This window comes from Corvus cornix, chromosome 1, assembly GCF_000738735.6.
Source record: "Corvus cornix cornix isolate S_Up_H32 chromosome 1, ASM73873v5, whole genome shotgun sequence".
NCBI lineage: Eukaryota > Metazoa > Chordata > Aves > Passeriformes > Corvidae > Corvus > Corvus cornix.
In genome coordinates, this window is record NC_046332.1 from 65,965,907 (window position 1) to 65,980,395 (window position 14,489).

At 38.3% G+C, this 14,489-nt stretch overlaps 1 protein-coding gene across 6 annotated transcripts in view; it reads right to left on the bottom strand.

Moving 5' to 3' along the window:
* Positions 1-6,652: 6,652 nt before the first annotated feature.
* The window catches only part of DACH1 (dachshund family transcription factor 1), a 356,766-nt gene continuing 348,929 nt past the window's right edge, over positions 6,653-14,489 (bottom strand). For 5 of the 6 annotated variants that reach the window (XM_039562277.1, XM_039564712.1, XM_039565348.1 and 2 more), the window contains one exon: positions 6,653-9,433. In XM_039562277.1, the coding sequence (XP_039418211.1) occupies positions 9,396-9,433 (38 nt within the window). In that variant the 3' untranslated portion in view covers positions 6,653-9,395. The remainder of the gene's footprint in view (positions 9,434-14,489) is intronic. The other variant, XM_039563475.1, reaches the window with a different exon arrangement.

Sequence of the window (14,489 nt, forward strand, 5' to 3'; positions counted from 1 at the left end):
TTGTACACATCGACCTTCTGTCTCTTTTTGGGTGTTGGATCTATTGCACACCTGCAGAAGAACCACAGAGGATGGAAGGTTAGCAGAAACCCTCTCTCTGACTCAGAGAAAATGGCAGATAGGATCAACTGTGGCCAAGTGCTTCACGCAGTCCTTGTTAGCTCCTGTTCTGCCTTTGAGAAGGAGGCTGACAGAAATACCCTGTCTGCCAAGTAAATACTTGTTTTGAACTCTCTGTGGTTTGCAGACTAATTAGTTATTGCCCTATCTACCCTGGTTACTGCACTGCTAAAGCCTAATCAAATATGAAAAACTGTGTAAGAAATTTTTAATGTGTATTTTGGAAATTATACCAGCTAGGAAAATATAAAAGTACTAAAAAAAATGTCATTGAGGTGAAAGAGCAAAATGGAGAAGAACTGATGAAACTTGAACACTTTGATTTGTATCTCCATTCCTGTTGAACTTAATTCTTTACATGCAGTGAGAGAAGAATGGAATGAAAATCAAAGTAAGCAACTCTTTTTACCTTGAATGGAACAATATTTAAGAGAAACATAACTTTTAACACTGGAAACTGTTCATGATGCACAAAAACAAACTGTAGTTTCCCAAAATGTCCCCTGGTACTAATATTCTCGTTTACCAGAAGCTCATTTGCCATGGCCAAATGCTTGCTGATTCAAATAAAAGCACCTCACCAACAATTCGCACAATGATTTAAACTGAACTTGGCCAGCTTAGATAAAAAAAGAAATTACCTAAATTGGAAAAGAAATAAACCTTGCTCAAAATACAGTTTGCTCTTTCTACCCCAAATTGAATACAAAGGAATGATATAGTGGCACTCTCTTTAATGACCACTACTTAGATGAATATGCAGCATTTTTTAAAAGGGTGAAGTATTTTTAAACTTGAATAAAACATACAACTACAGACTATTAGAAAAATGCATTGTACGACTCATTTACTCAGGCAAGTTTTATAGAAGGGTCCAGGGTTAGTAGGAGTCCTAAGGTAACTGCCCGCTATTGTTCTCGGAACAAAATACACTCTTCTTACAGTCCCAAATATAATCTTTCTGAATGCTGATAGCGGCTTAGTAAATTAAAAGAAAAAGCACTAGTTATTGTTATCATAATCTGTCTTCACTCCAGTAACACCTGGAAATAAATAAAAAAGAACAATACCCTTATGAATCAATAAATAGCTAATTGATTTAAGCATAATTTATTTGTAAAAAGAAGATTTAGTGTAGCGAGCAGAATATCCCTGATGTCATACATTTGCAACTTCATAAGATGTCCCCTCAGTACCCCCATGCCCAATTCAAAAGCCTCACTCAAGACAAAACCCCACCTACCAGCTTTAATTTATCAGCTCCACTTCAAACCCAAACCTCAGCAGGGTTTATGGGACCTTTTGGAGATGGTGCATTGCAGAGGGCAGCAGGTCCAATCACAGAGTGTGTTTCCATTGCTGATTGCTGTGATGCAAGGCAGGAAGGACCACACTATGACACGATGCAATCTGTTGCGCTTCTAGGACTGCATCACCTCACCATGGCATTACCAGCAATGAAGCTGCTACTGGTTGTCAGTCCTGGGCTTATGCAGAGTACCAGCTGCTAAGGCCACATCTCAAGTGGCAAAATGCAGATGATATCCTTTCACATGACTAAGTTCCACCAGGGAAAGAAACTGCTTTAGGAGCCTGAGTGCACACCAGAAGCTCAAATGCAAGGCAAATTCATCCTACAGAGGCCCATTTTTGCACATAAGCTGCTCATGTAGATGCACTTTTAATGCACCTTTAAAAAACAGGAGCTACAAGACACCAGACCTGTCCACTTCTCAAAGTAAGTGGTATGAACACTTTCCCAAGAAAGTATGGGCGGGGCCATTCAGGTTGCCTCTTATTTTCAGTGGATTCACACTCCCTCTCCTCTCCATCAGTAGAGAGCTAACACTAAATAGTTACAGCTTGATGTGTGTGGGGGAGAAGCATGAGGAGGAAAAATACAACAAGAGAAAAAATGTGTTGTTCAGTGTAGTAGTAGGGCATATGGGTGGTTGGACCCTTGGGCTGTGGAACTGTGGAAATGGTTGGGATTGGCAGCTGTGTATTTCCTTCTTTTCAATTATTCTTCTAGGTTATGTAATGAGATTTCTGATGTGGTGAAATGCACAATACATCACTTTGTTCAACTAAGATTCTGGCTCCAAGAGGAGGTTATGCCCATGCTAGGCATCTAGGTGCCTCAAAGGGGAACTGATACATCATTATCAGTGACCAAGCAGCATTCAGGAGAGTCATGGAAACACTTAGTAAGCATTGCATACTTCAAAAATGCACTTCATTATGATTTTGAATTAGGTAGGTGGATGCTGTTAGAGTTTCTTTTTTCACATTTTGAATCCTGAAATCATTGAACTCATTTTGTACTATAACCATTACCTTTTTTCCTCCAAGTTTGTCTATAGCTTACTTTAACTTTTTGCTGTGATTTTGTTTTAAACCCACAATTCATCACTTGGGTCTTATCTTCTATATAAGATCTATATATGCCATATATACATCTGCAGCTTTGTAGAGGTTTGTGTTGGAGGCATATAGGATAAGATTTTACCCGGAAAACCTGAGAATTAGAGCTGCTTTATTATTAATAATTATTATTAGTATCATTATTTACTGCTTCTGTAAGGTGTCCTGTGAAGCTGTTCAGCTTCCAGCACTGAAGTGGCTTCAAAGGGTAATACTAGCATCTGTTTCCCAGAGGTGTGCTTGTTATTGATCAGCTCACAAAGAAGGTAATACTTTATCTCTGTCCTCTTCAATTGTTAAATTGAGTTCAGATTGTTCAAGAGATCCATGTAGAAACTTATTTCTGGCTTCCAATATATCATCCCATCACCGAACAGCCAGAATCTGCAGCATCAGTTTGGTCACAGTGAACAGAAGCCAAATGGTTATTAGTTGCTTCTGAATTGAATTGAAAACGATGTCTGCTTGCCCAGGACCCTGCCAAATGAGTTTGTTTGCTGCATCTGTATCTTGCCACATCTTTCTAAAGAGAGTATCTTTAGAATCCATTTTCTCCTTATTGCATCACTATTTACTTCCATCTTGACAGCTGAAATCTCCTCTTTTCTGCCATCCCTATGTTCTGTTCAAAATTCTGTTGCAGCCTCATTCCTTCAGCCTGCTTTCCTTACCAAAACTTTCCTTTTCATCTACTTTGCAATTCACCCCATTATTAGCACTTCCAAAACAAAACCACTACAAAATCCTTCAGAACTGAGTCCTAATTAAATATGCTTGTACCATGATACAACTTCAGAGACACTGAAGCCCAAAGCCACTCCTTTTGTCTCTCCAGTTTTAAAATGCCAAGTTTAACCTTTCCATACGTCAGGCTCCCAATCTTCTTGACAATGCTTACTTGACAGAGAAGCCAACAATCCAAATTGACTGCTTCAAAGTCCTCAGTATCTCAGAATGGTAAAAATCTATAGAGCTACAAAGTAGTTGGTGACCTTGCAGGACCAGTTCCAAGAAAGCAATTTGAAAAAAATGAAGGAAATACATTTTTAAAAAGGGATCTGTTCCAGCTTACCATTTCCAATTTCCTCAAAGACTATCTGGCCAGTATACCCAAGAAAACGACATCAACTTACTTTCTTTAGCCCAAACAGCTGGTTTTTTATATTATTTGACATATTATTTATTGTCTTATATTTATTTATTACTAGAAAATTCATCTGATATCTGACTGACAAGTTGCTAGAGCTTATAATTCTTATTATTTAAATTAATTATATCTGTATTAAAATAGGTGGCATTTTTATCCTCTCTGTATTCACTTTCTGTATCTTCTCTCACATCTTGCTGTTAGTGCAGCTCATTCTTCTGGCCTCCTGATATGGAAGATCAAAAAGCTGTGAATGCTTAAATATATCCCAGCAATTTCTATTCTAGATCTGATGACTGCTATTTATAGGATAAAATTTTGCTCCTTGTTAAGATGGACGCAGAAAGTGTTATGCCTAGAAGGGCATAATGCAAACAAGCCTTGTAGGTCTAGAAACACAAAAAACTGAGTTTGGAAGGGATCTCTGAAGGTCAAGCAGTCTAAACGTCTATAAACTGCAGACAGTTAGACCAAGTTTCTCAGGGCCTTGCTCATCCAAGGTTTGAAAATCTCCAAAGATGGAGATCCTGGAACTTTGCAAAAACTGTTCTAGTGCTTCATCTTTCTCATTTTGACTTCTTCACCTTTACATCCAGCTGGAGTTTCCTTTATTTTTTTGTAGCAGGGACCTGTTTTCTTGTCCTTTTGCTGGATACAGCAAGATGAACCTAGTTCTGTTTTTATTAATCTAATTTAGAGCATCAATTAATCAATTCACTGAATATGCCAACCATTGCTACTCTAACCTGGACGAAGAAATCATGTTTCTCCATAGATCATGTGCAAATTCTCCCAAGTTGCTTAGTATTGCACAGTACTTCACTTTTAGGTGAACAAAGCTTCCAAGTACTCTGGGTATCTAGATTTTATTTCTAATTTGATTCCTTTTAAGAGCTTGAATTCCAGAAAGTCCTTGTTTTCTCTCTCTTTGAAAGTGAAGCTTTTTAAGCAGGCGGCTGTAGCTTGAAATGGTGTGATACTGCTGCTGGTGGAACCATCATCATTGATCAGGATGAGCTCCTGCTCAGCAAAGGCTCACTAATACATTCCTCAGTATCCCATGGATGAGTTAGCAGCTACTGAAAAAATAAGTTTCACAGAACTCTGGAGCTAGGATATTTTATTTTATGAACAGCACTGAAAATGCCTGAAGTTTGGCCAGCAAAACTGGAAGTACCTGTAATCAGCAGTCACACTTGAAAGTCTTGGCCTCAGTCTTTGTTTATTGCAGTCTTGTGTCAAATAACATGTAAGCACATAACAAATGAAGTAATTTTCAAGAATTTATAGAACCTTCAACAAATAAGAGGTTTGCCTTTCAGATCAAAACCTGACCTTGAAATCTCTTTTCATTGCAAAAATATAAAAAAAGTTAAAAGAAAAAATTCTCTTTTGAATCTGTCAGTTCTTACAGGATTTTCCTAAAACTTTAGACGTCTAGCTGGTAACTCTGAATTTCTTCAGGATCTGACCATAACTGACTACTAAGTTATAGGCAAGATATATTTAGCACAATCTTTTCTTGATTTTGATCTGAGCTTTGGCATAATTTTTGTTTTATTTAAGTCACAAGGAGTACCAACATCTGACTATCTATCAGCCCATTCAGCCTCAGACCTGCTAAATGCCAGATACCTTGCACAGATGAAGCAACTATTTATTAATGGAGGTAGGGTGGAACTTATGAGAATACAGTTCCTTTCTGCTGAAAGGGATTATTTCCTGGGATGCTTAAAAACATAGAGGTAGGTTGCTAGTCTGTTACTGTAGAGATAATTTGGGTTTCAGCATGAGCCAGACTGAGATTAATGAGTTTATTACTTTTTACCCTGCTTTAGCTGTGCCAGAGTTTATAGCAGGGGAGCTGGCTACAGTGTAGCTGGGATCCTTACTAATTCAGACATGCCGGACATTTTAATGCAGGCAAAAGGAGATTGTGATTGCCCTATATACAGATGACCAAAATCCTAATCAGCCAGCCAGCAACAACAACCTGCTGGAACTCTGTCAGATTCATGCTTGCCTGTCAGCCTCATGCCTGCAGTCCCCAGGCCATCCGGGGTTAGTGGAATGGGCTTATCCAAGAAAGCTAATCTATTCTGCTGTCCCAAACAGGTCTGCCCCCTAATGAAAGCAGAAGTGTTCATGTAGGTATGGATAAGAAAGGAAGGGAAGAGAAAGGATGGGAAGAGAAGGCAAGCCAAGGCCAGGCAAGGCAGGACAATAAGGGAGAATACTCAAAACCAGTCATACCTCTCTGAATTTTGAATTTTCTGTAAGAAAAACCAACTTAGTTCCAGATTTACTCTTAAATAACCATCTTGACCCTAAAAAAAAGCAGCCTGTTTTTTTCTCACAATGCCACCTGAAGATATGCTAAACCAGAACTATTTCTTTCTCTAAATGCCTGTTGAAATGTCTAAATACTTGAGGTTTGTTAAAAAAAGCATGTTTCTAAATACATTTTATCAAGTGAAGGAGATTTGAGACAAAACCAACAGGATTACCGCTGCATTTTTGAAGTTAGAGGAATAATATTGTTTTTTCCATCAATGTGTCCACTTTACATTATTCAGCACAAAGCTTTGTGAAATAAGAATCATGGGAATATCACAATATAAAGGAAAAGGTACAAATAACAGCTTCATAAACTGAGAAATGTACATAAATAAATCATGTAGATGGGGGCAGTTTGCTTAGCTGGCAAGAAAAAAAAATGGAAAATATGCTTGTTAAACAATAACCACAGAGTGTGCTTTTATGATGTTTTTCACCACAGTAATTCATATTAGAGATAGAAGCAGTTGCATGTTAAATAAAATCATTCAGCATTGTTCTCCTCACACTACAAAGAGCTGACTTATGTTGTTTTTAGATGCCTCCCATTAGAAAGTAAATATTCCTCTGATGTTACACATTTCAGAAAATTTAATAAAGATGAACTGTAAATAAAGTCGCAGGGAGATTTCAGACAGTTTTATTAGCAGATTGTTGAAAAGAAAAGAAAATTAAATACAATAACAGTAAACGTGGTTCTCACATTGAAACCAGGCTCAAATAACTAGGCTACCATAGAAAAATTTCCAATTCTTGCATTATGATGTAAAAACAGATTTTTGTACAGATTTTGTACAACAAAATTCGTAATAACCTTTTTCATTTTTAGAAAACTTTAAATATATAGATAAAAATAGACAATTTTCATAGGTCCTACATGAAGATGAGTATGTTCTGTTCCAAGGGCTTGCATAGAGCGCAAATGTGGTTATAATATAGAACAACTAGACATTAATATCTTTAAGATTACAAAAGCATATAAACAATAACATGAGCACAACTTTTCTTCATAATCTATGCAAAAAAAAAAGGAAAAAAATCCAAATCAAAAACCAAAACCAAAATACCAACCCAAAACCTGTAAAACTAAAGAGGGGCAAAAAATTTCAACTTACGGTAACATCTCATGTTCTGTAATATTTACACTGTTTTTAGCAAGATTCTTTCTAAACATCCAGCTCATAAATTGGTTCCCCTTTAATCCTTAATACTTCTGTTTATGTACCAAGCCAAACACTGAGGCATTCCCAAAGGTCTTGAAAGAATATACTGTAAAACTACTAAACCTACTTACAGGTGACTCTATGCAAGGAGCAGAGCAATGGTAAATGCTAGTACATATTTCAGTTGTAGGCTTTTAATTCTCTTTCAGATATGAATGATTCAAAAGCTTGCCACAAGTCCATCTAACTTTACAGCTGTTAACCCTTTAAAGACTGCATATGAAAAAACTGGAGTACAGAATCCCATATGTGTTTAAGCAACTATGAAAATCATGAAAGAATCATGGTTAGAAAATAACATCACTACAAAGTATTAGACAACAATATTTAATGAAAAATATTGCTCAATATTTCTTTAAAAAAATTACTGTGATGTGAACTTGTATATACATCTTTCTATTGTTAAAAAAGGATTGTGGTGGAGTAAATATGAACTGCAAAAAATAAATGTGTACCAGTATTGCAAGGAAGACCTACAAACTATAGAAGCTCAGTGCTAGAGTTTACAAAACATTAGATTTTTTTTTTGGACAAAATAATATTAATATCCAATCAGAACTACTTTTAAAGAAATATTTGCTTTAAGTTAGGCATCTTAGACATTTAAGGTTTTGATATGTTTCCATGTAATAAATAATATTTTATACGCATAAAACATTAGATGAAGAAAGCATAATCACAAAACTTACAGTAATAGCACTGATTCACAAAATCAGTCTTTAAAGGGGTAACCCAAAAGTACGCAAAGCAAAGAACATAATTTTTAGTAATGTAATAAGCAGTGTTTTGCAGCTTACTTCCAGTTATCAGCACAAAGGTGAAAACACATATTGTAGCTTTCATAAAGACAGTGAAAGTAACACATAACCATCCTTCCCTAAGACAAGGTGGGAGGGACAATAGACTTCAACTGTATCACTCAGTTCTACGTGGAATTGGACTGATACATCAAGTGTTTGTTAGGTTTTCTTTTTTTTAGCAACATTGACGTAATATGACATTAACATATAAAAATATTTCTGGCATTTTGACTTGCTGCTCAGCCACAGTCCATTCTTAGAAGTGCACTAGTCAGGGCACTAACCAGGGCTCAATATACAAATAAAAGTGGCTGATACAGAATTCTGACTTGTTACCAGATGCTTAAGATCTCATTCAGTAATACTGTGACTCCAGGACAAATATTTACATGCCTGCATGCGTTAAAACTAGAAAGGTGTCTTTCTGACCAACAGGGTGACAAAACAATATTATCTAAAAGTTTCATTTCCTAAACTCTAGATTTCTACTGCATACATAATACCTTCCTTGTGTGATCTGTGTTATATACTGTACATGTGACCAACATTTTGATAAGAAGCAAAGTCTTTTATTTCATAAACCCCTGCCAGTTTACAATGAGAAATTATTATTTTTGTTTTTTTTCTTTTGTTTGTTTTATTTTAGGAAAAGAGACTTTGTGAACAGTAAAACAGTTTGTTTACATTCAGCATTTCTTTTCACTTACACAAAATTCCATTTCACTTAATGTATTCTAACATATATGTGTTGGTCTCTTGGAAAGCATGTGGAAAAAATGTCTTTAGAAGAAAACCCTCAATCATAGTTTGAAAACTGAATGTATCAATTTTTTCTTCTTTTCCTTTTTTTTTTTTTTTCCTTTTTTTTTAAATAAGAATCCTCTTATGCCCTCTACGAGTTCATTTCTGAGCTGTCTTGCTGGTTTCGGTATGGTATAACAGTCTGTAAGTGTACTTGGACACTGCTGGAAGGATCATTGGATGTGCTCAAATATAGAATCATCAGAGGAGGAGAGAGTCTGCATTCCTTGAAAAAGGGAATACTCAGCCTTGTTCTGACCGCCTGTAATTTTGGATACAATAGTCCGGCGCAGAGATGCAGATTTTCGCTGTGAGAACAGTGCTACTGTACATTTACACACATTCTCTAGATCTCCAGGTTGAGCCACAGGAGATAACCAAAGGAGGACACTCTTGCAGAATTCTTTACATTTTTGAAGAACATTGATAAATGAAGTTGAGGAAGTTGGTTTGAAAACATTTTGTTTCCACAGAACTCCTTATGAGCCAATGTCTTACTGCAATGTTCTTTACCGTAGCACACGTATGTTCAGCAGGAAAAATTCAATACATGACAGTAGTTTTCAAATAAAGTCTTCCATCTAAAATATGAAAGAGAAACATTTGCTTTATATATTTATATCTGCAATGACTCAAAAAGAGGAAAAACCCCACAAGACTTAAAATCTCAGCGGAAGCAGTCATGTAACAAATCTGTAAAATGTCCCCTATGGTACATTTTGTCTAAAATAAAAGAAAATCATAAAATATGAATGTCACCTTTGCTATTTCATCTGACAGTGGCCAAATTAACTCTGTTGAAAATTACACGCACTTTGCAAGTTGTGAAAACTGTAACAACTTCTGAAGCTTTAATGTATGCTGGACTTGTATCAGTGCTAGGGCACTAGGAATGTAGGTGCAGCCTCTGTGCATGTGTTTCTACTGATATGCAAACATAACTGAATAGTGCTGAACAGCAATTATTTCCTTCATGGTTGCAGAGCAAAAAAATCTCCTTGCATGCAATCGTTAGTACTCCCATCGCTAAAGGCATAGCTCATACTTTCTGATTTAGCTGTGTTGTTAAATATACCATGTAATGTAACCATTGTGCACATTTGTAGCTATTTATATAGAACCCAGTATAGGATATTTAATCGGTATCAGTGAAGTATAGCCTCCTTCCCCCCATAAATGAGATTAACTGAACAATTACTATGTTAAAGATGTAAGCACGTTTCTCACAACATTTTTTCTACCGAAGTGAGGAGCATATATTTAAAGTGAGGGAACATGAGAAACTATAAGCTCACCTAGCCAGTAACTGTTGATCTAGAAAAATTTGAAGAGAACATACTGCCACCACATATTTTCACCTAATTTGTAAGTACAAAGCAATTTTTTCTTCACTTGGGACATGAACATCTTATATACACCTATTTTCATAGCAATATAAAGATTAGTTTTTAAAAAACAGAAAACAGACAGAAAAACTTCTTAGCTTTCTGACCTGTAGAGTAGAAAGTGTTGTCCCCATGTGAATAAAGCACATTATGAAGCAATTAATCCTCCCCAGTGCATAATTACTAAACACTACTTATATTTTAGAATATAAGCATTTGCAAGTACAAGCTGCATCTCAGCTCTGAAAGTTTGCATGAACTTCTTATTTAAATCTAAGTAAATTCAGCAAATATTTCTAAGATTTCCGAAGTTTTTATTTCTGTTTTGGATTTCTTAGTCCAAAATTTTTATTCCAAATCAGTCTATAAAATTTTTATTAGATATACAGTTGTCATAGGTTAGCAAGCATAGTCCCGGAAGGGACGTCCTTGCTAAGGGGTGCTTACAGTTTCCTCTGGGAACTGATAGAACCTATCAGCTGGCCAGTTTGAATATGGACAATTCTCTAAGCCACTTAAAGTTGTGTTCACCTCTGTGATCCACATTTAAGAATAGACAAACTCCCCCTCCAAGCTCTCTCTCGTTTCCGGCGCTGGCACAGGTGGCTGCGGGCCCCGTGTGGGGGCCAGCGGGCCCGGCCAGGCCCTGCTTGGGCCAGGCCGGGCCGGGCCACGGCCATCCTGGAGCCGATGGGCCCTGTTCCAGCCATGGAACCCCCCCACTGCCTTGCCGTGGGCAGCCGGAGCGGCTCGGCTCTCCCCCCTCTCCACTGCGATAAGAAAAATTCAACATTCCAGCTGCAAAGCTGCAAGGCCGAGGTGAGATTAACCCTTTTATTGCTGTGAAGAGCTGAAAACCCTAGGGAAGAGAGAGAGGAGATGCTTAAAGCTGAAATTCTGTTGTGAAGCTATGATATATCAGAGTATCCCGTTGTAATTTCATGAAGATATGGGGGGTGGAGTGTTCAACTCGTAAGTAAAAGCACCTGCGCTGAGATAGGCAGATGCTGACGCAGCTGTAATTTCATGAGAAGTTTGGACAGGGAGAGATGGACCAGATGAGGACTTTTGCTCCAAACGGGAAAGGAGAAAACCTCAGTCCCTAGAGATGAACCAGATGAGGACTTTTGCTCCAAATGGGAAAGGAGAAAACTTCAGTTCCTAGAGATGCTCCCAGAGATAGTCCTAAAGATGAAGATGATGAAGACCCTTTGCTCCCAGGGAAGGAGAAGGGCCTCTGTTTTTGTTTCTGAATGGCTCAACCTTAAAATTGTACCCCAAAAAACTTCAAGAGTGGACCCTCGAAAGCAGTTGCGGGAAAAGCTGCAAGTCGGGGGAAAGGACTCACACGCAGGCAGAGAGACTCCTCTTCCTAAATGGACTGAACAATATTTGGAAGTGGGCGGCTGTCTCGTTGTGATAATGTTTTCATAGCATGAGCAAGAAGAGACTTCTCTTTCTAAATGGACTGAACAAGGTTATTATGGCAGTGGTAAACAGACTGAACATCTTAAGGGTTGTCTTTTCACATTGTCAGCGGGAGAAGGGAGGAAGGTGGGGGGAGGAGGAGAGTTCTGAAGGCGGTATAATTTTTTTTTTTTCTTCTTTTAGGTCTGTTAATAAACTTCTTTATATTCTTTCAAGTTTGGTGCCTGCTTTGCATTTCTCCTAATTCTTATCTCACAGCAGATAAACAGTAATGAGTATTTTGGACCAAACCACTACAACAGTAAAAATTAGATATACAGTGAGGAAATTGTGTGACATAAACCTGTGCAAATGAATGCTGAAATTTTTTAAATGCTTGGTTATCATTGAAACATGTGGCATCACGTCCATGAGCTTACTGTAATTGTTGAGAGATAGAAAAGTTTAACCTGAAAGCAGACGAAAGTACACCATACACAGCTGTAAAACCTTCTGCACATCCCTTTCCAGTTCTATCAGAACTGCTGGGGAAAGCAGGAGACTGCAGAATCACTCTGCTGCAGTGATTCTGATCTAGTGTCCCTTTGTTTTTCCTTTTCTCCCACTAGGTTTCTTTTGTGAGCTTCTGGGGTATATGCCCTTCTGCTACTTTCTCCCCATCTTTACAATTTTTTACCCCCTTTCCCTACTTTTTCATGTTCCTGGCTTCCTGGATTTTTTTTTTTTTTTTTTTTTTTTGGCAGAGTAGATGATAACTTTCCCACTAAATAAAAGTGCTTCCACTCAGAACCATTTCCATTCTCTTCTCTCTTTATGGTCTTTTTTTGCACTGAAGAGAAATAAAAAGCAATTGAGTAAAGCCTTAACTTAAAGACTTTTTTATTATTATTTGATGCATGAAGACCAACAAAAATGCTTATGGGAATTCAGGAGAGAAAGAAGGAGCCTCTGAAATGGAGCTTGGTAAAACTGAAGGCCTGGAACACCATCTCCAAGGAAAACCTGCATCTACAGGATAGCTAGTGCTACTCCTGGCCACGTTTCCATATGGTTCTCCCAAACATATTGAATAAACACAATAAACATTTACAGCACTAAAGCTGTCTGGATACCTCTGTAGGAGTATTATTCTGCATATATACAAACACTTTGGCTATCCTGAACGTACACTTGCTGACGAATGCTATGCATAATTCCCTTACCTTAACATTCTGATAACCTGCAGTCAGTAACTGATTTTATTTTACTATACTAGGTCTCCATTTACCTTTTAAAGTATGTATTAAAACATATTCTCAATTAAAAATACAGCTGCAGGAAGCAGAATCCTTGTAGCAGCCAACAAAAGATGAACAGCAGTACAGTTTCAAAAGTCAGCTCTATTTTACACTGCTTAAGGATCCAACTGGGCAGTGAAATCAATAAGAGATTTTCCACTTTTAGAAGAAGACACTATCAGATCCTGCATTCTGTATCCGCAGACTAAGACAATGAACAAGAATAGAAATGGGCAGCTCTACAAAGCACCTTCCTTACTAAGTGAACAGATACTTGTTTATATACATAAGTTCTCTTCAACATCTTCATTAATGCCTTGGCCACAGGACTCAAAGGAATACTAAGTAAGTTTGCCAATGACACTAAATTGGGAGGAGCTGCTGACTCCCTGGAGGGCAGAGAGGCCCTGCAGAGACACCTCAACAAATGAGAGAGGTAGGCAATCACCAGCCATATGAAGTTTAACAACGGCAACTGCTGGATTCAGCACCTGGGATGGAGAAATCCTGGTATTGTACACAGACTAGAGAATGACAGGTTGGAGAGCAGTGCCACGGAAAGCGACCTGGGGGTCCTGGTCAATGGCAAGTTGAACATGAGTCAGCAGTGCCCTGGCAGCCAGGAGGGCCAACCCTGTCCTGGGGAGGATCAGGCACAGCATTGCCAGCTGGGCAAGGGAGGGGATTGTCTGGAGGGGAAGCTGTATGAGGAGCAGCTGCAGTCATTTGGTCTGTTCAGCCTGGAGGAGACTGAGGGGAGACCTCATTGCTGTCTTCAACTTCCTCACACGGAAAAGTGGATGGGCAGGAACTGATCTCTTCACTCTCATGACCAGTGATAGGACTTGAGTAAACAGCATAAAGCCAAGTCAGGGGAGGCTTAGGTTGGATATCAGAAAAAGGTTCTTCACCTAGAGGGTGGCTGGGAACTGGAACAGGCTCCCCAGGGAAGTGGTCACAGCACTGTGGCTGAGAAGTTCATGTAGCCACTCGTGAATAATGAGCAATAGGTGAATAGCAGTGCACTTTAGAAATTCAAAGACTTCAGCTGTGCTAAGAATAACTCACAGGTCTGCAGAGGAACGATAACCTCACATCACAAAGTGGTGACCAAATACAATCCCTATATTTAACTGCTGTCTCTTTCCATTGGTGACTCCTACTACCTTGTTCCTATCCACTTCTCTCCCTATTCATAATGTTCTGAGGTTCTTCCCAAATGACAGGAACTTCTCAGTGTTGTTGCCAAAGCCACCAGAATCACTTCGCCTCTAGGTGTAGCCAGAGCTCCTATCTGAATACAAGTGGAGTATTACCACTGATAGGCCTTTAATGATTTCAAGGTTAGAATCACAGACAAAACCTACAAATCATGAGAGTGATCAGCAAATCGAGCCAGCTCATCCTTTGTAAGGCAATGTGAAAATGCCACTACTCCTAAATCCTGAGCATGCCTGTGCCTTCTGCCTCCTGATCAGCTTTAATTTAACAGCTACACAGGCCTGTTGCATTACTTTGTTCTGTTAACAAATGCAGAATTTGTCTAT